We start from the raw sequence: 27,165 nt of genomic DNA, 5'->3' as shown, positions 1-27,165 counted from the left end.
ATTTTTGGCGATTCTGTAACTTAAAAACTACCGCACTGATTTTCACGAAATTTGGACAAAAAACATCTCCGTCACATTGACACGGAGCATATGAAATGCAGTCCCGATCCGTTTTGAAACGGCCGGGAAAACATACCAAGGCTCTATAAACAAGGCTCTGCCAGCCGCTATTACCTATTATGGCGCTATAGTGTTTGCTCAAAATAGCCAACTTCCTTATGTTTCAATATGTTTAACATATCTTCGCTAAAAGTAGTATAAGCCTACCTATAAGGTTTATTCTATGGGACAAATGCAGCCAGGAAGCAAAAAATAACGCAAATTCATTTTCAAATGTGGAACTTTGGAACCTCTGTTAATTAACATTCTATACTGAAGTCATCATGCCATGAAATAATTATTTTTTTTATTATCCTCAGATCAACAGGGAAGCAGCTCTCAGACAGATACAACTGGTAAGATATTTTTTTTCCCCCCCTTATGCTTACCTGTAGCATATTGTAATGTTATACAACCCCTTGCAAGGAGTGCAGTTGCTGTATGTGAGAGGGTGTGGGTGATTCACTTGCAGGAGTCAGCAGAAGTTTTATTTGAAACATCATTGGGTGCACTGTTTTATTAATTCCAGCAGATGGCATTCTTGTGCCATGGCTCAAATACCGACAACGGTAATTCCATAGTTTCCAGGGTGTTACCAACAATGGTAGGGATGCACACAGTTCGGATTGCACTCACAGGTGTTGCAAATAATATTCCAAAACAAAAAAGCGAAAGCAAAAGAGAAACAAATAAAAGGTGATGCTACAGGCAGCGTCCCGCACCTCTGCTATTCGGTGAGGCTCGGGTTTAAGTGACGGTCTCCTGTTCCCTCGCTATCACTTATTGGGTTGCCCAGATTCCCCGAGCTTAACTACAATAACGTCTTCCTTAGCCGTGCTTGCTTGCCCTTTCTCCCACTCCCGACACTGGCGTCTGTTTGTTTTTAACCCAGATTTTTTAACAGAGTTGTCGCTGGGGTTTTCCTAGAAGGGCAAGAGCAAAGGAATAGCAGAGCGTCAGCCTTATTGTTCGATCCCCCCCCCCCCCCCTTTTAAAAATATACTCTCTTATGAAACAGAGAGCTGACATGCCTAAGTATACAGTGCAATACCAACTGTAAAGTATTACACCACGAATAAACCCAAATTACAATACTGTTTTCCACTAATAAGTGGACTGGAATTATATATTAATTCATGTTTTAGTTTTGTCTTCATAACTGTGGTGTACAAGAACATGTCAGTCCATCAGTGCCTTCTCTAAAAAAAAGAAACAATGACGGGGTCTATGTGTTTTTTATTAATATTTCAATGCAGGAGCTACAGATGCCCATGGCACAAGCTCTCAGACTGAAGAAACAGGCAGGATGAAGAGATCATCCTCTATGTCTGTATTAGAGCTGTTTACTCAGAGGTTAAACTAGGGCTTCCCAAACCCAGTGCTTGGGACCCCAGTGTCTTCTGGTTTTCAGTCCAACTGAGCTCTCCATTACTAAACCCTTAATTGAACCAGTACTTAATTTGACCTTTTTAATTGTTCTCAGTGCCTAAAAAGATGCAGATTTCAAGTTAATGATACCATTCTCTGGTAAAATAAAAGGCATTTTGTAAAATAGTATAGGTTTGCATTAAACATGATGGTTTAAGGATTTCATTTTCCTTTAGGTTCAGAAGCACAGCCTGAGAACAGTTCACTGACAGATTTGAATGGTAAGTTCACTGAGTATAGATATAGTTTCTTTCAGAAAGCACAAAAGACGACATTAATAAAAACTGCAATAACAACTGGAAAATCAATCTTTCTTTCTTTCCTTTCAGGTAACGGAAATAAACAGGTGGCTGGTTCAGAGACAGACTCTGCAGGTAAATGAAACAGGATTTTATTAGGGGTGCACCGATAATCGATAGCCTATCGGCATGGCACCGATATAAGGGAAAAAACACAATCGTCAATTGGCAGTTTCAGCTATTTTAGCTGATAATGTACACCGATATTCATGCTTGAATTTCTTCCAGCACAGAATTGAATAAATCATTGTAGATTTTCACATCTCCTTTGCTACACCATTACTGTATTATTAAACTGGTGTTTATTTTTGTTGTACAAATTTTAAGGCTCAGCTGATTCCTCCAGTAGGCCTACCAGTCCCCACACAGATTCTGCAAGTCAGTTAAATTAGGGTTACCATGTGGCTCCAGATTAACCGGACGCTATGAGACAGAACGGGATTTCAGACTTGCCCCTAAATTGAAATAAATGAAGGTGTAAATGAACCATCCTTAGCTACAATTAAGAATGGTGCTTAAATACCCGCATGCGCGTCAAATAATTGTATTATACCAAGAATGAATTGCAGCCAGTCGCTATTTTTTTCTGTTTGTTAAAATTCAATCGCCCATATTATTCTGCAAATACAATTTCATCATCATCTCGTTGCTCTATCGATAAATTAACTATTCGTTCATTAAGATCTGATCAGAAGCAGCTGATCAGTGTGAATTGTTTGCTGCGCCCAAGCAATTCCACCACAGCAGGATTAATCTCAGCAAAGGTGGAGCTCATTTATACGTGAATTACTTTCAATTTAGGGGGAATTTTGAAATTCCGGTCTGTCTCAAAGCGTCCGGTTAATCTAGAGCCATATGGTAACCCTAGTTAAATTAAATTAAAATACTTACTATATTAAATATGTTACTATCTATGTGTTCAATTTGTTTTTACTGCAATGTATTTATTAATTAGGAGAGGGAGAGTGATAGAAACCGATTGCCAAATCTTTAAATTATGGTTGTAGCTGCAGTAGAATGACCATACAAAAATTGTGCAGATTCTACCAGTTAGTGTTGTCTAGTTATTACCTTGTGCATCACAAAACCCCCTCGGTAGAGAAAGATATTTTAATGACGGTCCCTGCATGTTCTTTATTTCTGTGAAAATGCATGCCGTCTTCATTTCAGGCACCGCAGATCAATCCAGCATCAGCTCACACACAGAACCAGCAGGTTGGTTCAAAGAGATTTGGAATAATGAATTGGTTTTATGGGACACGTACTTTTTTGGTGGGTTGGTTTCAATCTTGATAAACAATGCAAGGGTTTGTTGATTCTAAATGAAACTGAAACACTGCCTTTGTGGCTGCAATCTGTTTTGTTAGTGTAGGTTGTAAACGTATTTGCATGCCATTTATGTTAGCTAATTTTGCTGTTTAATTGCTAATTTAATGCAATGTTTAATATTATGTATGCTGCATCATTGTATTTTTTTTTTAGCTCTAAAAGTTAAGGCATCTAATTTTTGATTTACATGAAAATATGTATTCTGTTTTAGGAGCAGCAGCTAAACCCATTGCAGGTTCTCAAACAGACGTAACAGGTAACTTAAGATAATGTTAGGAATAGTATCAATACAAACAGTGTACTATGCATATATACAGATCTTCTGAGAAATTCCCTTATTGACACCTAATTACAATGTGTTCATTTCACAGCAAGAAAAGCTGCATTTTCCTAATCAGTACCATTGTATATACGAATCAATGGCAGCTTCTTAAAAGCTGTTTGGAAGCACATTTTCCTTTCACCTGGCCGTGCCACAGGTGAGCCTGTAAGCTATACCCTTACCCTGTAAACGGACACAAATCATGTTGTGAAACTGCCGTCAGCTGACACCAATCCATGTGCCCGGGACAACAATCCCACAATCCACTTCACTCGTGTATATGGAAATGAATAAAGTGAAAATCAGGAAGTGAAATCAAAATTATTTATTTTTATCAAAGGTAAGATCAACAATCCCAGATAAAGATATGAGTGGTTTTAGAGGGTTTGATAGGTACTCATGCCGGTACAGCGGTAAAGATGACAACAGAACTTAAATTGTTCTTTTCGCAAGTTAATTGCCATTGATTGGTACTCAATTGTACAGATGAAGGAAATGAAGCTGTTGTGAAATTACATTTTTCATAGGTTTTATTTTTATACCTGCCAACAAAAATCATGTTAAAGGGAATTAGTCTGAAGATATATCTGGCACACCCCAAATACTTAACCTGTACTCTTGAATGCTGACATTGCATCATTTTGGATACTATTATGGAACCTAGAAGAAAAGAATGTGAACTTTAAAAAGTTTCTAAATCAACTTGACCGCCCGTAATTGAATCTATCCCAAATTCTTTACTTGTTTTAATTCTGTGTTTCTCAAAAACATGCAGGAAAGGCAGATAGAATTTGCAATTTATACATAGCTACAGTTCTTTGATGTAGTTTAGAATTGGACGGTAGTTTTTCCGTGCATAAGTTCCAGTGTTTTTTTTGTGCAGGTGCAGAGGATATCTCCGGTGCCAGCTCACACTCACAGATAGGCTCTACAGGTCAGTGCAGTGGTACAGTATAAAGAAACATCTACTCATCAATCTATTACAATGAAGAAATCTTCCCTCAACTGTAACATAATATGCAAAGCTTCATCACCTGAGTTCCACAAACTTACCTCCTCAAAATAAATAACAAAAGTTTTGTATTTCCAGATATTTCAGATCCTTCGGGCACAACCACTCCTACAGACTCAGCAGGTAAGTTATGAGCAGGACTGTCACTAGGCAACAGACCGTCATTACAACTGATGGGAATTTGTATCAATGAATGGTTGCTGATGGCATTAAAAGCAGCTTTAAAAAGCAATCAGTGTGTGAGGGTGAAGTTTGGGTTGAATGCAGGGGCTGAACTACCCTCCTGTGTTTGATGCATACGGCTGAGGCATCTTTAACAACACAATGAAAATACTTTGTTTGTTTTAGGAACTGGAGATCAGTCTAGTACCAGCACTCAGCTTGGCTCTACAGGTTAGTCATTTTTTATGAATATAATGGTATTTAATATTATATACAGTTACGAATACTTTGTAAGTGAAGAGTGTTCATAAACCAGAAACTGATCAAGTATGTTTTTAACATATCTTTCAAACAATAGTCTGATATTCACACATATTCATCTTTTACAGTACCAAAGAGGTTTTACTGACATGCTAAAGAAATGTCAGTCTATTTTACTAATGTCTTTAGTTTTACCAATTTTTAAAAGATTACTACACAGTATATGTTGCTGTTATTGCTGGTACCTATTGATCAGATGTCCTGAATTGTGTTTTGTTTGTTCAAGGTGCACAGGACCACTCTGGAGCCAGCTCACAGACAGAGTCCATGGGTCAGTTAAGAGGGGTCTGATCCCTTTATAACCCCTTCCTTTCTTAGAGGGAACAGCAACAACTAAGAGCTGCAGTTGCCCAAAGAAAGATTACTACAGGGGAATGTTATTTGTTGGCATGTGTTGAGAAAAGATGAATCTGTTTATTATTTGTTAATAAAAATGTTGTGTTAGCTGTACATGTTAATTTTGTTTTCTTCTGTTTTGTATTCTGAATTTTGTTTTCTTCTGTTTTCAGGAACAGGTGTACAGCCTGGAGTCGACTCCCATGCAGATACGACAGGTACGGTAAGAGAGGCTTCAGTCCTCTTTACAGCCTCCAGTACATGAGCCAGTCTTCCTATGGGGATCAGGGAGTGAACTGATATTACCGGATGCTAGGAATCCCTTTGCTGCAGAATAACGTGGAAAAACACGGATTTTCTATGCTGTCAGATCATTTTTAGTTTTACACTTGGGGTGGGGCAAAAAACATGCAAGGCTTTTTGTTTGGTTGTTTGATAACCAAATCAATACACTTATCATATAATCATCAACACAGGCAATTGTGCTTTAAATTTACATAAACATACTTGTTCAATAAAACGGCTTCTGGTGTACAGAGAGCAAGGTTGAACGAGGTGCGCTGTCACATTCATTTGAATGACTCAATTGTAGCCTTTTATTTTAATTGGAGTAATGCAGATTTTTATATTTATAGGAGAATGTTGGGGCTTTTTTTTTGCGGAAAACTGGGATCCGTGGTTATTACCAATCCCTGTATCATGCATTATGTTTCCCTGGAACGGTACAGAATTCAGAGTGAAATCCACTTCCATGCAGAGTTCAGACGCTATGAGATACATACAGACGTGCTCAAATTTGTTGGTACCCTTACAGCTCATTGAAATAATGCTTCATTCCTCCTGAAAAGTGATGAAATTAAAAGCTATTTTATCATGTATACTTGCATGCCTTTGGTATGTCATAGAATAAAGCAAAAAAGCTGTGAAAAGAGATGAATTATTGCTTATTCTACAAAGATATTCTAAAATGGCCTTGACACATTTGTTGGTACCCCTTAGAAAAGATAATAAATAATTGGATTATAGTGATATTTCAAACTAATTCGTTTCTTTAATTAGTATCACACATGTCTCCAATCTTGTAATCAGTCATTCAGCCTATTTAAATGGAGAAAAGTAGTCACTGTGCTGTTTGGTATCATTGTGTGCACCACACTGAACATGGACCAGAGAAAGCAAAGGAGAGAGTTGTCTGAGGAGATCAGAAAGAAAATAATAGACAAGCATGGTAAAGGTAAAGGCTACAAGACCATCTCCAAGCAGCTTGATGTTCCTGTGACAACAGTTGCAAATATTATTAAGAAGTTTAAGATCCATGGAACTGTAGCCAACCTCCCTGGGCGTGGCCGCAAGAGGAAAATTGACCCCAGATTGAACAGAAGGATAGTGCGAATGGTAGAAAAAGAACCAAGGATAACTGCCAAAGAGATACAAGCTGAACTCCAAGGTGAAGGTACGTCAGTTTCTGATCGCACCATCCGTCGCTTTTTGAGCGAAAGTGGGCTCCATGGAAGAAGACCCAGGAGGACTCCACTTTTGAAAGAAAAACATAAAAAAGCCAGACTGGAATTTGCTAAAATGCATATTGACAAGCCACAATCCTTCTGGGAGAATGTCCTTTGGACAGATGAGTCAAAACTGGAGCTTTTTGGCAAGTCACATCAGCTCTATGTTCACAGACGAAAAAATGAAGCTTTCAAAGAAAAGAACACCATACCTACAGTGAAACATGGAGGAGGCTCGGTTATGTTTTGGGGCTGCTTTGCTGCGCCTGGCACAGGGTGCCTTGAATCTGTGCAGGGCACAATGAAATCTCAAGACTATCAAGGCATTCTGGAGCGAAACGTACTGCCCAGTGTCAGAAAGCTCTGTCTCAGTCGCATGTCATGGGTCCTCCAACAGGCTAATGACCCAAAACACACAGCTAAAAGCACGGAAGAATGGATAAGAATAAAACATTGGACTATTCTGAAGTGGCCTTCTATGAGTCCTGATCTGAATCCTATCGAACATCTATGGAAAGAGCTGAAACTTGCATTCTGGAGAAGGCACCCATCAAACCTGAGACAGCTGCAGCAGTTTGCTCAGGGAGAGTGGGCCAAACTACCTGTTAACAGGTGCAGAAGTCTCATTGAGAGCTACAGAAAACGTTTGATTGCAGTGATTGCCTCTAAAGGTTGTGCAACAAAATATTAGGTTAAGGGTCCCATCATTTTTGTCCATGCCATTTTCATTTGTTTTCTTATTTACAATATTATGTTGAATAAAAAATCAAAAGCAAAGTCTGATTTCTATTAAATATGGAATAAACAATGGTGGGTGCCAATTACTTTTGTCAGTTTCAAGTTGTTTCAGAGAAAATTGTGCATTCTTCGTTTTTTGCGGAGGGGTACCAACAAATTTGAGCACATCTGTACATTGTCTCATAACTGGTAACAATAAGAATCTTACTTGTTAATATATTGCCTTCTGCTATGTAACTATTTGATATGTTTGATGCATACTAAAAAACTATACAGTGCAGGTGCTTTCATGTACAGTGCATTATTATTATTTTATTTAATGCACTGTACATGATATTTTTTTTTTTTTACATGACTGTACATGTTTAGCAGACACCTTTATCCAAGGCGACTTACAGAGACTAGGGTGTGTGAACTATGCATCAGCTGCAGTCACTTACAATTACGTCTCACCCGAAAGACGGAGCACAAGGAGGTTAAGTGACTTGCTCAGGGTCACACAATGAGTCAGTGGTTGAGGTGGGATTTGAACCGGGGACCTCCTGGTTACAAGCTCTTTTCTTTAACCACTGGACCATGCATGCCTCTGACTGAGACAGTCTCAATTATACAGTGCAGGTTCTTTCATGTACAGTGCGTGCCTCTGACTGAGACAGTCTCAGCTATACAGTGCAGGTTCTTTCATGTACAGTGCATGCCTCCGACTGAGACGGTCTCAACTATACAGTGCAGGTTCTTTCATGTACAGTGCGTGCCTCTAACTGAGACAGTCTCAGCTATATAGTGCAGGTTCTTTCATGTACAGTGCGTGCCTCTGACTGAGACAGTCTCAGCTATACAGTGCAGGTTCTTTCATGTACAGTGCATGTCTCCGACTGAGACGGTCTCAACTATACAGTGCAGGTTCTTTTATGTAGAGTACATATGCATGTCACACTAGCTTATTTACCTGAATCAGGAGAACTTTTCATGGATTTTCGTTACAAGGCGGACTCTACATACACATTATATTGCAAGTGTACTGAAGATCATAGTGACCAGCTTGATGATGTTTCTAATGGGTGCAGGTATTGAAGACCTCTGTATATCTTGGCAACTACATATCCAGTTATCATGAAATGATGTGTCACAAGGCATGACCCTGCAACCCCCCACACCTGCATCTTAACCAGTATGCGAAAGAGCCGGGTTCGTCTGCATTCGTGGTTTCAGAGCTTTAAACCTCATCCCATCTCACCGATGGCAGTGTATCACACACACTGCCCGTTACACCCCCCCTTAAACCTCTGCGATCGGCTGCAGCCAATCTCTGTGATCCAGGTCACTGCACCAGTGTAACAGGGTGGAGGCTGGGCACGAACCAATGAGCTTGCAGGCTGGAAGTGAGCGTCTTAACCTTATCCCATCTCACCGACAGGGGACACAATCCGTATGGAACTGGCATGGGATATGTAGGTCAATAGCATTTAGTAAATCTCCAAATTATGTGCAATTATGTTGACGATGCTTGTCTAAAATTCTATAAAAAACCACAAAGTAATACATAATTTTGGTAGCAGCCTGCAGGCAGACTGAACTGGTAGGAAAAGGACATGGGAAAGTGTGTGCTTACAATATTTCTTTCTCTTTCAGGTACTGGAGTTCAGTCAAGCACAGACTTTCATACAGATCTAACAGGTACATAGAAAGAAACTTACAGCTACCAGAAAGTTCATTCAGTCCATACTCATACCCATAATACTGATTATATAATACACACTTGTTTATAACCAGCACACGTTTATAAAATCTTTGTAAAGGAGCCCTATACCATGCATTATTTTCTTCAAACCTGTTATGTAAACATTTCAGTACATTTAATTATGGTTTAATGCCAGTCCATAAGCAACATTTCACACATTCAACAGTATTGTTTTTTCATCTGCATCAATAAGTGTCCAGTTTCTATGCCTATTTGCCCCAGTATCAGATGGATTAGACAGCTTCACCATTGCTTGCTGCTTTTCAGGCACGGGAGATCAATCCAGCGCCAGCTCTCTGACAGACTCCACAGGTTAGTGTGTGAAGTAAATGATAAGACTGAGTACCGTAACATTAACCTCTGGGAAGGTCATGCACATATGCATGCATCACTTACAGTTTAACATATATCTGGAGAATGTTCCCTGGATATTTATTACAATAAGATAGTATACATATACTGTAGGTAACAGCAACCAGCTATTTTATAGTGTTAAAATCTAATGGGCTCAACTAGTATCTTGTGGAGCGGGTGTCTGGTTATCATGAAACTATGGAAGTATCGCTTTTATGGAAGTGTCATGGGAGATATATATATATATATATATATATATATATATATATATATATATATATATATATATCAATGGCATATCTTGCTTTGACAAGACTCCTTATAAATAATGTAGTACATCTCCAAATGTGCTTGTCTTCAATTCTATAGAGAACACAATAGTCATCATTCTATTATTCCAGGTACAGGAGACCTTGCTGATACCAGCCTGCAGACACACCTGAATGGTAAGCAAAGATCTTTTAGTACCCAATCCTGAGCAAACGCTGATGAATTTGAAGTATTTTAGTTAATCAGGCTTTAAATTACACTTACTTTTATTAAAACTTATTTTAATCTGTAAAATCACTTAATGCATTCATATCATTTTAACATCATGCACAATACAAACTGAAGATATGCTGTTGTTTTTATGTCCTCATTTCTTATAGATGTGGCTGACTGCAGTCTGATGCATTTGCCATATACACTTATGTTTGTCTTTTCCCTGTGAAAGAAAAATGTTTTTTAATATAATATTACTATTGAATGCAATGCATATTTATTTGATGTGTACTGACATGTCAATAGCTGGGAAAGCTGTGATCTAATAAAAACTAAAAATCCCATATAACCTGCCTGTTGGAACTTAACTAAACAGTTACCTGTACCTTTGTTTCAGACGCAGGAGTCCAGCCTGATACCAGCTCACAGACAGATTACTCACCTACTGATTCAACAGGTAAGACACTCGCGTTCCAGTATGGTACCTGTAACAGTGGTGTTGCTATTGGAAGCTTACCGCAGGCTATGTGAAACTAGTTCTACTGGTTCCATCTAGAGAGGAACCAGCTTCACAAAGCACAGCCACCATTGGAAGATGCTCAAGGATTGGATAGGAATTAAGCCCAATCAAGTGTATGCCCTCTCCCCCTTAAAGAGTGGTCACTGATGGGCTGAGATGAATATGCAGTGCAGAGTGACTTCTACTTTTTAAAAAATAAATCTACAGTGTTATCAGTTATGGCACTTTCCTAGCATTGCATTCACCAAAGAAGAACACATTAACTATCACGCTGATGTTTGAGTTCTCATGAAATCTCTTCGGTTGCATGTGTTTTGTTGAAGGTGCTGCAGCAGGAGATCCCTTCAGTATGGACTCTCAGACAGACTCTGCAGGTAAATTAAAGTGCCAAGAGAGCCGTGCTTATTTGGTCTTTGTTGTGTCTCTGCATTGTGTAGAGGTGTAACAGATCAAATAGATATGTGAAAAGATTTGCTTAATAAGCTCATTGCTTATCTTAACAATAAACAGAAACTTAAACTTAACACAAATGTTATTGTTTATTGTTTCTATTTTTTAAAATTTTACAGTCCATTAAGTTTATTCCATACATTTAGCATTACAACAATAATTTTCAAACAACCAATATTCACAAATGAAGCTTGTCAGGAGGCTTCCTGGTTCTTAGGGGTCTGGACCTATCTACTGCCCCAGACTGCTGATCCTGCCCTTGCTCTTGAGGGATGTCCTCTGTCATGTTGTGTTCCTCTCTTACGTCAGTAACATTCAGATTCCACTCTGACATAGAATCAATCTCAGCTTCTGGCTCTTTTAACTTACTGGCTAATAATTTATCTACATGTCTTTTTGTCACCCTGCCCTTCACTCTGACCAGGTACGTCACTGGACCCAATCTCTTTAACACTTTACCAGGTATCCAGCTCTCTCCTTTTCCTCCCTGGTAAACTCAAACTAGAACCTTTTGCTGTGGATCAAACCCTCTAGTTTGAGTTTCAGGAGCTATAGAATTCTGTTTTTCTTGCCTTGTTTTGGAGAGTTTTTCTTAGCATAGACCACAGCATTCTCATTTGCCTGCCCAGAAATAACTCTGCTGGCATCTTACCAGTGGTTGCATGTGGAGTGGTGCAGTAAGAAAACATAAAATTAGCTATTTTGTGTGCAAGCGGACGGTTAGATCCTTTCACTTTTTCCGGTGCATATTTGTACTAACCTCTCTGCAGCACCATTACTTTGAGGGTGATAAGGCGCCGACTTAGTATGCTTTATTGCATTTAACCTTAAAAATGTTGCCGACTCTGCTGATGTAAATTGTGGTCTGTTGTCTGAGACTAACTCCTCCTCAGGCAACTCATAATCAGAAAACATGTTACGCAACACCTCGATATTTTTAACAGTGGTAGTGCTAGTCATCGTAATCACTTCTGCCCACCTAGAGTAGGAAAATAAATTTCGTAGCTGATTATTAAAATAATGAGTTTTCAGTTTATCAGTTACTTTTCTTCTTCATTAAGTATTTCTAGTGATTGGTGAGTATCCCGTTGGATCCTGACTGTCCTTGGTTAGATACAGTAGATAGATAGATACATACTTTTGAACAGCTAGATAACATATATATTACAGCATTTATTAATCAGGAATCACATTTGTTTGATTATGTATTGATCAGGTACAGCGGTTCAACATGGCACCATTTCACAGACAGATTTATTAGGTAAGTTAGAGTAATTTTGAATCTTATGTATAAAGCGTCTCACAATACAGCCTAACCTTATGTACAGGAAGCCCATCTGTAATCAAGGTGTGACCGCACTTATTGATTTCATTCACAACATTCTTAACAACAACAAAAAAAAGTAAATAATTTGAGTTTTAAATTCAGCAATCATTCTAGGTAAATGTCTGATTGTTTTCATACCAGGAGGCATTCAGTGAAATGAACCCCTAATGTCCTTGGTGGTTCCTATGAAACACATTCGTTTCCCTTTAGTTTTGCTGAAGGTTCAGCAGAGCCGGTCAGTATCGACTCTCAGGTAGTCTCTGCTAGTAAATCAAACTTAACATGGGCAACAAGGAGTGGAAATGGATCAGGAGAATGACCGGTTTAAAGGGTCCTCATAGAATTGCACAGTACCAGTCTGCATGCCAGGTGTCACTGTTGTGCTGAAGTAATAATTACACACTGTGTGACAGTGGAGTCAGGCATACAGTAAAACATATGTGGTGAATTGTGCTGTGAAGTGGAGATCATTTTTGAATGACAACAGCATGCATTACTTTTCACTTTAAATTCTAAGGGATATTCAATATTTTATACTGAACTAGTCAGTGAAATGTAGGGCTGGGACAATGCATCGATGCATCGAATCGTTGGAATAACCATCGATGGTTGAAAAAAAAAACCCAAAACACATCTATCAGTCCTTTAAATAATTATAATAAAAAAACCTCCCTGCCCACTACGCAGCACGTACGTTTTCAGAGTAAACGTGACAAAAAAAAAATATATATATACAGTATATATATCCTAGAAAAGAGCCTAGAGGTAGGCTTCATTTCAGGATCAGATTTTGCTAGTTAAATTGTCAATCTAATTTAATTTAAAATAATGCCGTCAGATGTTTGGATTTTTTATTTTTTACAAAAGAACAAAATGGAAAGGTAAAATGTGCTGTTTGTGAAGTTTTAATGAGCTTATGTGGCAATACCACCAACCTGCGGGATCATTTAGTAAGACAGCACCCGACAAAATCCAACAGCGGGAACACAAGTAAAAAACAAAAGGAAGCAACACCTTCAGTGACAGCTTATTTTGGAAAGAAAGTTGATCCAAAAAGCGTCAGAGCAAAAGAAATAACAGGCCTGATAGTGGATGTTGTCACACAAGATATCAGACCTGTTACTATAGTAGAGGGAGCTGCGTTTAAAAATCTGATTGCGAATCTTGCTCCGGGCTATGAAATGCCCTGTCGAAAGACAATCTCCAAATTCATTACTCTGGATCACGAACGTGCAAAGGAAAAGCTTAGACAGGATTTAAGTCAGGAGTGTAATTCAATGTCCATCACTACCGATGTCTGGACAAGCATGGCACAAGAAGCGTTTAACAGTCATCTGCCATTACATTAAGCAAAACTGGGAACTCGAGTCAAAAGTATTAGCGACACTAAAATTACACAAGACACACACAGCTGTGAATTTAGCAGAAGCGATCAATCAGATAAATACAGAGTTTGAAGTGGCTACCAAAGTAATAGCTTGTGTTCATGGCAATGCGGCCAATGTGTGCAGAGCAATGTCTTTGCTTTCTGCAAGCGAGCGTGCTGTGTTACTTTTTGGTAGCATGGCAAGTGTGAGCTGTGCAGGGCACAATATAAATCTCTGCATTCAGAAAAGCTTGGAGGATGTATGACAAGTCCATACGTTAGTGGCAGCAGCAAGGAGACTGACTACACATTTTAAAAAGAGTGAGATGGTAACAAGTGCTTTAAATAGGAAACAAACAGAAATGCTGAACGCAGAAAAAGCACCACTCAAGTTAATACAGGATGTACAAACAAGATGGAACACGGTTTATTATATGTTTGAACGCCTTTTCAATTAAAATGGCCAGTTACTGCTATTTTGTCAAACCCAGATTTGACCAAAAAGTCTGACGCAGCTACTTTATCTCACAAAGCTAATGGCTGAGATACTACTACAGCCATTCGAACTGGCTACAGTACTTTTTAGTGCAGAGAAAAACATTTCGGCTAGTTCTTTGTACCCACTTGCAACAGGGATAACAGACTGACCGAAGTTCCTGATGAAGAGGAGGCACCGTCTTCTTTAATCAACTGATTTGCTAATTCCAGTTGAACGGAATTTGAGAGATAAGCTAGTGCGTAATTTGTCTCAGCGATTCTGTTTACATCAGCTGAATGACCCGAGTAATGAGGTTATGCCGCTGCTTTTTGTGTCATTTCTTGACCCCACGACTTCGCCACCTGGATTTCCTATACGAACAGGTCAAAGCCCGCGTGTCTGAAGCTCGGTCCTCCAAACTAGTGAGGCTGGTGGAGGACAACCTCAGAAATGACGGAAATCGTGCCTGTACAAGTGAGTGCACACAGAGGACTTACCTGTTAAAAAGAAAACGAAGACCGAACAAGCAATGGAATTGTTATTTCGTGGGCGGCAACAAATACACACTACTTCCAAGGAAACCTTAATCCAACAAGCGATGACGATGTATGCTTCTGAAACTCCATTAAACATCAGAGAAGATCCCCTGATTAGGTGGACAAATAACCAAACACGCTTTCCCAACCTAGCAGCCTTGGCAAAGAGTATGTTAAGCACCCCTGCAACATCGGTCCCGAGCGAGCATGTGTTCAGCAAAGCAGGGATGCTTGTGAACAAACTCTGTTCTTCTTTGAACCCGGAGAATGTGGATGCCATAATATTTCTGAATAAAAACAGAAAATAAGCTCTGGAGAGAGCACAGACTTTGTTGGGTTGGACTTGTAAATAGTTATTCTTGTGTTCTCCGTTGGAGATTTTTTTTCCCTTCTAATCCGGTTGCTGTCAAGACATCTTTAAGGTAAGACAGTAATATTTCTAATGTTTTATTAACTTTTTGTGGGGAACCTCACCGACAGTGTGACTAGACATAAATAATCGTGTAGTTTCAAGTTCATCTGGAGAAACGTTTACTTTTCATGATTAGATTTGATGAAAATATATGTACTTATTATTTACACGTTTCTTTTTCTTTATGAAAAAACAATGCATCGATGCATCAGGTCTTTATGAAAACGATGCATCGACAGTAAAAAAAAAAAAAACACTATCGTCCCAGCCCTAGTGAAATGTGACCTATTGTTGCTCATATGCTCTGTATATAACTGTACTGATTAAGCAAGTGTCCTATAGTATATTGCTGTGTGTTTTTTCTTAGGTACAGGAGATCAACATGGCTTCAGTTCACACAGCAGTTTGATAGGTAGTTCATACTGCATCTTTGAGGACGAGTCTGTTTTGCACAGCCTACAGCAGTAGCAGCTATATGCTGTGCATTCAAGTAATTACCCCACTTTTTATATTTGTTACAGGTACTGTTGATGGCACCAGTTCACAGTCAGATTCAACAGGTATTTTTATTTTAATAATCAGACCCATCAAAGCTGTAAAGATAATTATTAAACCTTGGTCATCACTCTTAAATTAGATTGTAACTGCCGTTTTAATCGGGTATGTAAAAATATCTTATCTCAGAGGGAGTCATTATACTGCATTGTAGCTGCTTTATGGTATTCCTAAACGTGTGCTGTCTTGTTTGCAGCTAGTTCAAAACACTGCTGCCAGAATTCGAACTAAAACCAAAAAACAAAATTAGCATATTACCCCTGTCTTAGCTTCTTCGCACTGGTCCCCTGTGTATTTTAGAATTGATTATAAGATTTTGCTTTTAACTGATAAAGCCCTAAATAGATTAGCACTAAGTTATTTACAGGAATTGTTGACCCCTTACAATCCAAGTCGTACTCTAAGATTGCAGGATGTGGGGCTGTTGGTTGTTCCAAGAGTGAATGAAGATGGTGCGGGAGGGAGGGCTTTCTCTTGTAAAACCCCAATATTGTGGCATGCTCTGCTATCTTCAATCAAAAAAGCATTGAAAACCCATTTTTATAAAATGGCTTTTTTACCATAATTTTAGCACTGACTGTGTATTGTTTTAGTCTTTTTAACTGTTTAACAGGAATCTGATATTGTACATTCAGTTGAATTATAAAGCACAATTACACAACAACATAAACAGTAACAATACAATACCTTTTTTTTTTTAATCAAGTGGCAAAGTGCTAAAATGTGAAAGTTAAGTGAGTATCTAATCTAATATTGTTTTTTTTTTTTAATTTGCTAGGTAAAGGGGACCAGCATAGTACTGGTTCACAATCAGATTTGACAGGTAATTTCAGAACAGCTTTATTTTCTAAACTACTAGCAACTGCACACTTGACTACATCAAGAATCTTCTTTCTCTTTGCTGTAGGAATAGCAGATCAACATGTGAGCAGTCCACAGACAGATTCCATAGGTAATATCCCTTATAACAGTTTACCACTGTATTTGTGCACGTTGTGTTTTTTTTTTTCAGGTTTCCTATGCTTTTCCATGGTTATACTATGCATAGTTTACCCTGGTTTGCCACGTTTACCAATATGCTTTACCATACCTTGCTATTCTTTACAATGCTTACCTACTGTATGCTTTACCATGCTTTCACTGTGCTTTATTACGCTTTGCTGTGCTTTTACTATGGGAAACTTTTATACTGGAGACTTATAACATAGAACTATTGAAACTACTACTCATTATACTAGTGTGAACAAAGCCACATCACAACTGGTTTTGAAATAGCTGTATTTGCTATCTCTTGACATAGTTATATAATATATCCTTAATTGAGTTAAAGGTTATGGAACAATTAACAGTAATCTAACTGGATGTAAACTTCCATTTGTGATGTTAATATTAAAGTGATATCTGGTACTATACTATTATAAAGAAAGCTCTCTGTTTGCATGGCTTATTTGCAGGTTGTCTGTTGAATACTTGCACAACAGGTATGATTTATGGAATAATTTAATTAGCTAATACCCCATATAAACAGTATAATTACAGTATATTTCATTAATAATCCAAAATACTTACTTATCATAACAAAATGTGTGTCAACACTGGAATTCTGGTTTAGTCTTTATTGCATTGATGACGTTTACTGTAAATGTATTATTCTTAGGTGCAGGAGACCCATCTAGTTCCGACTCACAAACAAACTTAACAGGCAAGTCAAATCAGATTAACCATTTATTCATCTAATTACTCTGCTTTTACGCAAAGTTTACTAAGATAGGCTGATATGTTTCTGGCTGCCATGACCGGTTTGACATTGAAGGTTATTGGTTAGCGGCAATCTTTATTAGCAAGACAACTAAATGCATTGACAGCACATAGAGAAGAGCCCTACATTGATGTAGGAGGGGACTAAACACAGAGAAAACATTGGAGTGTAACAACGCTCAAAACCTCATTCAGCCCAAGATGTTCCTCCTCCAGTCCTGGGATTGGAGTAACAATGCTCAAAACCTCATTCAGCCCAAGATATTCCTCCTCCAGTCCTGAGATTGGAGTAACAATGCTCAAAACCTCATTCAGCCCAAGACGTTCCTCCTCCAGTCCTGGGATTGGTGACCTTCCACTCCTAGGCCCCAGAATGCCACACTTATATTAGCTGATTAATTGACACATTGTGGAAGTTACCACCACAATGTGTTATTGTAGCTGTTCTAGTTAATGGATTATTGACTTTAGTAGTGTTGAGTGCTGACACCTGCTGGCAGATCCGTCGATAGTCATAATACTAGCGGTATATGTATAGTGTGTATGTATGTGTATATATATATATATATGGATGGATGGATGGATGGATGGATGGATGGATGGATGGGCGGGCTTCAGTGAGTTACAGGAAAATAATTTCACCAAGGGTTTCTGTGGTGTCGTAAATTATAAGACCGAAGGTCGAGTAATTTATAAACTGTCACAGAAACCCGAGATGGAATTGTTTTCCTGTAACTCACTAGAGGCCCATCTATTATTTTTTATAATACATGGATACCCTTGTGATGCTAATACTGTGTTTCAGTGCTGTACAGATGTTCCGTGTGGTTATACGAATGTACAAGCTTTACATCTTTTTTTTTTTTTTAATATATTCTCATTTTGTTGATCATTAATGAACATTTCTGTACTGTGGGTGTTGTCGAGTGATTGAGTATATTTTCCTCTAGAGGAATTATCACTTTTTGTGGTATTATGCCTTTTTTTTTAGAATGGTTCAGGATGCAAATATAGCCTTCATCCATGTATTGTATTATATATAGATAGGTTGTAGTCAAAAGTTTACATACCCCAATGGAAATTTATAATTTCTTGAAATTTCTTGAAAACAAATAATTATAGGAAAAATCTTTTGTAGCAAAAGGTTTACTTTTGTGGATGAGGAAAAAAAGTTACAAGAAATAGATGTCTACGATTATTTCAGCAATTATTTAGCAAACTCCAAAAATGCTAATTCAAAAGTATTCATACCCTGACAAGGAAAATGAAATTAATAGCTAGTTGAGGCATGTTTCGCAATAATAACCTATTTTAAATGATTAGGATATTTGAGCTTTTGGCATGATTCTTTAGTGATTTTTGGCCATTCTTCAATGCAAAATTGTTCCAGTTCATTCAAATTCCAAGGACTTTTCCACAGCCTACTTCAACTCATACCAAAGATTCTCAATCAGATTTAGATCAGGACTTTGACTCGGCCATTCCAGAACCTTGATTTTATTCTTCTTTAACCATTCTGAAGTAGATTTTGATGTGTGCTTTGGATTGTTGTTGTGTTGGAACGTCCAGTTGCGCTTTAAACCAAGTTTTGCAGCTGAGGGTTTCAGATGATTGGCCAATATCTTTTGGTATGCTATGGACTCCATTTTACAATGTATTGGAACTACATTTTCTGTGCCATTAGAGGAAAAACATCTCCTTGGTATGGTGTTCTTTTCTTTGTACACCTCATCAGACTTTCTCCAAATGTAACTACCAAATAGCGTGACACAAATATCCATTTTTGTTTCATCACTCAACAAAATTTATAGTCAATAAAAAAGCTGCTGCATGGAGGGCTGTGGGGGGTTATGATGGTGTTGGGGGGGGGGGGGGGGGGGTTAAAATTATGTTTTATAAAAAAGTTATGTTTTGCTTGATTTTTTTTTTTTTTACTAAGCTTTGTGTCTTCTGTATAAAAAGAGTTTTCCTTTCCTGCTGGAATTTACTGTACTGTACATGCAGCCGTGACAACAGACCGCCCGCTGACTTTTCCCGGCTGCTCCCCAGCCGCGTTTGGTGTGAACAGTGGTCTGTAGCGACTGTAGAGCGGCGTCCCGGTGTGAATGCCCCTTAACCCTTTTATACTCCCTAAGAATGTTCACCTACAATCCAGCATTTTCTAGATTTTTCTGCATTATCATATTGAAATTTCTAGCACCTTATAGACAATACTATCATAGCATCAAAGGATATAAATACTTTTGAATTAGCATTTCTGGAGTTTTTCAAAAACACATTGTAGGCATCTATTGTTGTAGGCACGTTTTTTCTAGAAATGATTTTTCCTAAAATTCTATGTTTTTCAGAAATTTCTAGAAATTATAAATTTTCATTGGGGTATGTAAACTTTTGACTAGAACTGCGTGTGTGTGTGTGTGTGTGTGTGTGTGTGTGTCTCTCTCTCTCTCTATGTAATATTGTTGTAATGTTACAGAGGTTATATTTGTATTGTAGGTACAGACTACTATCATGATCCTGCTACCAGCTCCCACACAGAGACTACAGGTGAGAGGTACAGGTTAATACTCATTTTTTAAATATACATTGGGAAATCTCCTTATAATATACGGAGGTTTGATGAGTCCCAACATGTTTTTTTGTTTGGTTTTTTTTGTTCAAATGGTTTAAAATGGCTGTTGCGCTTAGTTACAGGATCATCATGTTAAATGAGAGGGATCCAGATCCACACAGTCCTGTAAACACAGTGTGAATGGCTGTGTGAGCTCAGTTACAGGAGATCATCATGTTAAATGAGAGGGATCCAGATCCACACAGTCCTGTAAACACAGTGTGAATGGCTGTGTGAGCTCAGTTACAGGAGATCATCATGTTAAATGTGAGGGATTCAGATCCACACAGTCCTGTAAACACAGTGTGAATGGCTGTGTGAGCTCAGTTACAGGAGATCATCATGTTAAATGAGAGGGATTCAGATCCACACAATCCTGTAAACACAGTGTGAATGGCTGTGTGAGCTCAGTTACAGGAGATCATCATGTTAAATGAGAGGGATCCAGATCCACACAATCCTGTAAACACAGTGTGAATGGCTATGTGAGCTCAGTTACAGGAGATCATCATGTTAAATGAGAGGGATCCAGATCCACACAGTCCTGTAAACACAGTGTGAATGGCTGTGTGAGCTCAGTTACAGGAGATCATCATGTTAAATGTGAGGGATTCAGATCCACACAGTCCTGTAAACACAGTGTGAATGGCTATGTGAGCTCAGTTACAGGAGATCATCATGTTAAATGAGAGGGATCCAGATCCACACAATCCTGTAAACACAGTGTGAATGGCTGTGTGAGCTCAGTTACAGGAGATCATCATGTTAAATGAGAGGGATTCAGATCCACACAATCCTGTAAACACAGTGTGAATGGCTGTGTGAGCTCAGTTACAGGAGATCATCATGTTAAATGAGAGGGATTCAGATCCACACAGTCCTGTAAACACAGTGTGAATGGCTGTGTGAGCTCAGTTACAGGAGATCATCATGTTAAATGAGAGGGATTCAGATCCACACAGTCCTGTAAACACAGTGTGAATGGCTGTGTGAGCTCAGTTACAGGAGATCATCATGTTAAATGAGAGGGATTCAGATCCACACAATCCTGTAAACACAGTGTGAATGGCTGTGTGAGCTCAGTTACAGGAGATCATCATGTTAAATGAGAGGGATCCAGATCCACACAGTCCTGTAAACACAGTGTGAATGGCTATGTGAGCTCAGTTACAGGAGATCATCATGTTAAATGAGAGGGATTCAGATCCCTCTGTCAGTTTCTGTCCTCTCACGACATATCTTCACAATCTCCCGCTCATGAGAAAGCTGCTCGCTGCCTGAGGGAACATTGTCAGTTTGTCTCCTTCACTGGTAATAAGTATAATCGTATCAGAAAATGCACTGTAGATATATATAATAATGTAAAACTAATATATTGTGAAATAGGATTTAATATTTTCTATGAACACATCGTTCTAATTATATTTTAAGATGATAAATAGTGATACGCTGCATAGAAGTGCATTCATGTGCAGTTGGTACTGTGTGTCCTTTCATTTTCCTTTTAATTGTACTGCAAACATTTTTGTCTGATTTTATAGTTAACAATTTGTACTGTTTTGTTTCAAAGAAAATGCTCGAATTGACAATAACATTTATTTAAATAAGTTCAAGTGATTGTAAAGATAGAAATGTGCCATTTCTTTAACCTGCAACAAAGGTGTGATTGCATTGCTTCTGTTGGTTGACAGTGAAAGATTTATTAGCCTTTCAATTGACTGTCTCCCAAAACGGTATTGACTTCTCAGTTCAGCCTCAGTAAAAACTTCCAAAGGGTTTTCCCTGTCTACACTTTCCACACCTGGGTGATCTTCAAATAAATCGTACAGTATTATCCGTCGAGCCATGTTAGTTAAAAAAGCTGCTCTTCAGCCTCCTCCAGGGTAGTTCAATTTAGACTTGTTCATTAAGAAGACTGAAGTCCAAATTGATGACTTATGACCAGTCTTGGACTTAAGTCAGCTTTGTGAATTTGGCCCATATGTCTATAAAGACCACTTTTAGTACTGTATCTTGCTTTTTCTATGATTACATTTTTGTATATCAGAGTTTTGGTGTCGAGGCGTTAGTTGTGAATTGTCATTGTGATTATATAGTGAGCCCAATGTGTCTCAATATGAGTAAAACCTCTGTGCTGTATTTGATAGGATGGACCATGCTGCAGCTTTAGTGTTATTTTAAATACAGCCTCAATACAGTATGTGGCTGCTTTGTGAGACGGTTCACATCAAGTCTCAAGCTGAACCAGCACAGCATCTCCAGTACATGTGTATCTACATGGTTTTATTATTGATGTATTTGTTTACTTTGTGCTTTAGTCACAGGAGTGCCACATGTCACAGGTTCTCAAACAAGTTCTGCAGGTAAGACACTGTATACTGTAAACTATACCATGTACACTGTATACTGCACTAAAGGCATAGTGCCCCCACTGATAAAATGCACAGTTAACCGCTCACTCCCCTGATAAAATGCAGTTAACCACTCACTCCCCTGATAAAATGGATGTCATTGTTAATTCTGTGGAAAACCGTTCTAAATCAAGTTGATTGGTTGTATAGGCAGTTGTTCAGAAGCTGGTAAGTTGTAAACTGATAATTCGTTGTTTTTTTTTATCACAGCAGATGCACGAGACAGCCTCAATTCTGCAGGTAGGTCAATGAAGGCTACATTCTTAAAGGAAGTACTTTTGTCACCTTTCCTCGTACTGTTCCACAAACAGGGACCCCCTGTGTGTTTTGGTTTTCATTCCAGCTGAGCGCTCAATTACTTAACTAAACCCTTAATTGAACTAATAATTTGCTTAATTAGACCTTTTTAATTGTTTTCAGCTTTTAAACAGTTGCAGAGTTCAAGTTGCTTATAAAATGACATAGCTAACTTGAAATCTGCAACTGTTTAAGAGCTGAAAACAAGTAAAAAGGTCTAATTGGGCAAATTATCAGTTCAATTAAGGGTCTAGTTGGAATGAAAACCATAAGACACAGGGGGTCCCCAGGACCGAGTTTGAGAAGCCCTGAGTATCAGTGCCTGTGTTTAAATACCAGAACAATTATAAGGCTACTTACCTTGTGTTTAAGACTTTAAGTCCTTTACTTTCTGTTTTTGTTCTTTAATTCTTGGCATCTGCTTCTGGGGCCACATACAGCGTACTCACATGCATGCTTGGTTCATTCAAGCTCTGCGGTATTTTCTCAATGGATGAGATTTGTACTGAAGTCTGGTGACATTTGGAAAGCTGCTGGCATTTGTGTTTGCATGTCATGCTATCGATCGTGAAACACTGTGTTGGCGCTGACTTTTTTAACATACCTGAAATGATTTATTTTTCGTAGCTAATGAAGGCCAGCCAAGCACCACCCCTCACACAGACCCTGCTGGTAAGTTTAAAGGGAGTTTGCTTCTGTTCAGCTGTAGAGAGCAAGTCTGTGCATTTTCAGGTTGCATTTACACTGGTCTGTCTTTATTTAGTGGCCATTTTTGGCAACAATAGAATCATTGCTGGTAACAACAGCGTTATTAACTAGGGTTGTGCCAATATTCAATATTATCGTGGATCGCAATACTGGAAAAGTTTTTTTTTTAATATTTTGTTAATATCATCACTAGTCCTAAAATAAACATAGCTAATAAAATAAGACCCATTATAAAATGTCCTTCATTCATACCATGCCGTGTTAAAACATTGTAGCGCCCCAGAGAACTTTGTGGAGGTTTAGAACAAGACTGCTGTTACTTTCTGTTCCTGGATGTTGTATTTCCTGCTGCTGCTGTCAGCTGTGTGCGTGCTTGTGTGTGTGTGTGTGTGTGTGTGTGTGACGTTGGGGGAGGGCGTGTCTTAGACTGGATACGTGTTCCACATTCTGTGTGCTCGTTTGGATGTAACAAGCAGCAGAGGGAGTAAGAGAAAGGCAGTACTTGCGTGCCACTGTTCAGTGAACGCGTGGACCACACGAAGTATCTTTTGCAGTACGGTACATTTTCTTCTTTCTACGGTGACTGTAAAATTGATCTTGTGGCAAAGAAGAACGCTACCTCTGCAGTTTGTACATTCTTTGGGTTCAAACCGAATGAGAAAGGGGGCGGGGTCCCTATTAATGTAAATATAGTCATTTGCCATCTTTGCAAAAAGCAAATAACTACAAAGGAAGGAAATACTACAAACCTGAAGTCCCATCTACGGGTTCACCACCCCTTGCAGTTTACACAGATGACGAAAGGTGCTGGATCTGCCTCAACCTCTTATACATCAGGTTGTCAAGAAGGTCCTCCTCAGCAATCAACCATCACAGCAGCTTTGAAAGAGCAACGAAATACCACCGTGACAGTGCCAGATGAAAAGAGCTGACAAGCTCAAATCACCAGCTTTATTGCCAAGGAAATGCTACCAGTGTATACAGTGGAGAACAGCGGCTTCAAAAAAATGTTTGAGAAGTACTTCTCAAAAGCGGCAATTCCCGAATTGTACATTAAAGTCAGAGCTGATGTTGCTGAACAAGTTCAGAGAGCTGACTATTTCTCTGCAACAGCCAATATGTGGTCGAGCATGAACGTGACGCTGTTCATGTCCCTAACTGTACATTTAATTTCCCCTGAATGGAAACTGGAATCACCATGTCTGCAAACTAGCCTCCTACCGGACCACCACACAGCTGAGAATTTAGCTGGAGCCCTTCGCTGTGCTCTACGAGACTGGGAGCTTGATGATGAAAAACTATCTTGCATCACCACGGACAATGGAGCTAACATAGTTACCGCAGTCAGACCGCTAACTTGGCCATGGCTTAATTGCTTTGGTCATAATCTGCACCTTGCTGTAACTAATTCAGTGAACAGGGAAAGCAACCGAACTGACAGAGCGCTCAGGGTCTGTCATTCGATTGTAGGCTGCTTCTCCCAGAGCTGGTTAAAGAAACGGGACCTTTTGAAAGCACAAACAGACCTCAACCTCCAGTAACATTCGCTTATCACGGTAACTATATTTAAAACTGTTTTCATTATTACATAGTACATTATTTTAATCGCACACACAGGCACAAAATGTAATGAACCCAATATATGATTATTAAATATCTTCATTATTTCCAAGTGTAAATTATTTGGGAATACAAGAAATACATATTTGTTTTATTACAATTCATATTATTAATTTGTGTGTTGGGGTTGAGGGGGAGAGAATAATGAGATTAAAGGATTTTTTTAAAGTGAAAGATTCATTTTATTCATTTTGTTATTAAATATTGTTCTCAATTTAAGTTAAATAAATAAGTTCAGTATTAAATTAAATATTGTTCTCAACACATTTATCTGATTTATTAAAAGCTCATTATTTTCTACATTTTAACTATTTTCCTGTGTCTTGCACCAATCCACAGGACTGTGCTACTCGTTGGGTCCAAGCAAAGAATGATGGGCCCTGTCAGAGGACAGACGTCATCAAAACCTTGCCCTCACATGGCAGGACATCAGCGTGCTTGATGTGCCCTCAAACCAGTGGCCAAATTTACAGACATTTTGTCTGGCGAAAACTAGGTGACAGTGTCCTCAGTTCACCCGCTGCTTCAGCATTTGAAGACTGTCATTCTCCATGACTCGCTTGATGATGCAACCCTAACTGCTGACCTGAAGAAAGGTATCATGTCCAGGTTGGATGCCAAGTACATACAAGAAGGAACGCAAAAACTACTTCTTGCAGCTACATTCTTGGATCCTCGCTATCCTGGCGATCAGATAGATCACTTGGAGGAAACGAAGCATAGACTTATGGAAGAGATGACAGATATTGGGCAAGCCCAAACGCTTTGTCAAGAGAATCCAGATAGGGGCGTAGTTGCCCCGGACACAATTCCAACCGCACAGCCTACCCTCAAAAAGAAAAAACCTCAGGGAGTCTCCTTGGGAAGGGGAAAGCTGTGCCACTTTCATTGCCACTGGAACAGCGGGCTGATCTTCAGATCCACAAAGACCTGAAGGAACCAGTTATTGATGGCTAGGAAGATCCACTTTTGTGGTGGTGTAACAACGAATCTCGGTTAACCTCTGATGGCAAAACTAGCCATAAAATACATGTGCATCTGCGCCACCAGCACGCCGTCTGAGCTTCTCTTTAGCACGGCGGGGCATGTTGTGACCCTGCAAAGATCCATGCTTAAACCAGAGAAAGTGGATATGCTTGTGTGTCTGTAGAGTACACATAAACTGAAGTAACACTGCACAATACAGCATGCTTTGTTATTTGTGTATTATAAATAAGCATTTAGACGTTATGGTTTAACATTTTTATTCTATGTTACTTATGCATGGTTGCCAAAAAAAAAAAACAAGTTGATCCGTAATAAACAAGTTTGGCAGATTTAATTTGTTTGCGGTCCAAGTTTATTTTCTTTTTTATGTTATAATAGCAAGATGCTGGATTGCTGGCCAGAGTAGAACCTAAATCGGCTGTTCCATGTTCCGTGTTCCATGTAAACACGTTATAAGAATTGTAACAAAAACATTAAGAGCATTATTATAATTAGGGCTTCTGGGTTTATAATTATTATTAGGGCTACATCAGTTAAAAAAAAAAAAACAAACATTTACTTGCATGTAGTTACTCGATCTTTTAAACATAGCAACTTGTGATCTAAGATTTTTCAAGGATTTAGTGAATGCTTCAATATCTGGAGATATGTTTGGGGGAGGGGGGGGGCAGCAGTTATGAATGTTGGTGGTTGTAGCCAGCGTGAGTCCACCACATACAATACGTATTACATATTATATATATATTGTGTTCGGATACAGCACCTTTTAATAAATAGTATAATCGAGAAAGAAAAAAAAACGCTTTGCTACTCAACCAAACTATGTTTGTGTTTTCAAGTTGGACCGCGGAACAAACAAGATATCGGGTCTGTATGGACGCGTTTTTTGTGTATTACAAACAGAATTTTTTTACAAAGGATTTTTATACAAACAAGGCATGAGCTGGACACATTATGTTCAAAGATGAGGTAAGTAAAGTTTTTTTTTTGTTTTTTTTTA

General features: G+C 38.7%; 1 protein-coding gene across 12 annotated transcripts in view; it reads left to right on the top strand.

The window, feature by feature from the left end:
* si:ch211-80h18.1 (uncharacterized protein LOC555593 homolog) overlaps positions 1-27,165 on the top strand; it is a 47,660-nt gene that overhangs the window by 16,769 nt on the left and 3,726 nt on the right. For 6 of the 12 annotated variants that reach the window (XM_059010438.1, XM_059010431.1, XM_059010439.1 and 3 more), the window contains 26 exons: positions 420-455; positions 1,704-1,748; positions 1,857-1,901; positions 2,154-2,204; positions 2,997-3,098; positions 3,367-3,411; positions 4,361-4,411; positions 4,568-4,612; positions 4,838-4,882; positions 5,199-5,243; positions 5,482-5,526; positions 9,184-9,228; positions 9,560-9,604; positions 10,048-10,092; positions 10,527-10,586; positions 10,973-11,023; positions 12,316-12,360; positions 15,740-15,778; positions 16,552-16,596; positions 16,681-16,725; positions 17,228-17,254; positions 17,431-17,475; positions 20,028-20,078; positions 22,461-22,505; positions 22,764-22,793; positions 23,478-23,522. In XM_059010438.1, coding sequence (XP_058866421.1) covers positions 420-455; positions 1,704-1,748; positions 1,857-1,901; positions 2,154-2,204; positions 2,997-3,098; positions 3,367-3,411; positions 4,361-4,411; positions 4,568-4,612; positions 4,838-4,882; positions 5,199-5,243; positions 5,482-5,526; positions 9,184-9,228; positions 9,560-9,604; positions 10,048-10,092; positions 10,527-10,586; positions 10,973-11,023; positions 12,316-12,360; positions 15,740-15,778; positions 16,552-16,596; positions 16,681-16,725; positions 17,228-17,254; positions 17,431-17,475; positions 20,028-20,078; positions 22,461-22,505; positions 22,764-22,793; positions 23,478-23,522 — 1,218 coding nt within the window. The remainder of the gene's footprint in view (positions 1-419; positions 456-1,703; positions 1,749-1,856; positions 1,902-2,153; positions 2,205-2,996; positions 3,099-3,366; positions 3,412-4,360; positions 4,412-4,567; positions 4,613-4,837; positions 4,883-5,198; positions 5,244-5,481; positions 5,527-9,183; positions 9,229-9,559; positions 9,605-10,047; positions 10,093-10,526; positions 10,587-10,972; positions 11,024-12,315; positions 12,361-15,739; positions 15,779-16,551; positions 16,597-16,680; positions 16,726-17,227; positions 17,255-17,430; positions 17,476-20,027; positions 20,079-22,460; positions 22,506-22,763; positions 22,794-23,477; positions 23,523-27,165) is intronic. The other 6 variants (XM_034058929.3, XM_059010429.1, XM_059010437.1 and 3 more) reach the window with 6 other exon arrangements.

Source organism: Acipenser ruthenus, chromosome 3 (genome assembly GCF_902713425.1).
Source record: "Acipenser ruthenus chromosome 3, fAciRut3.2 maternal haplotype, whole genome shotgun sequence".
Classification (NCBI taxonomy): Eukaryota; Metazoa; Chordata; class Actinopteri; order Acipenseriformes; family Acipenseridae; genus Acipenser; species Acipenser ruthenus.
Note: the sequence above shows the minus strand (reverse complement) of the source record. Positions and strands in the feature narration are given on the sequence as shown.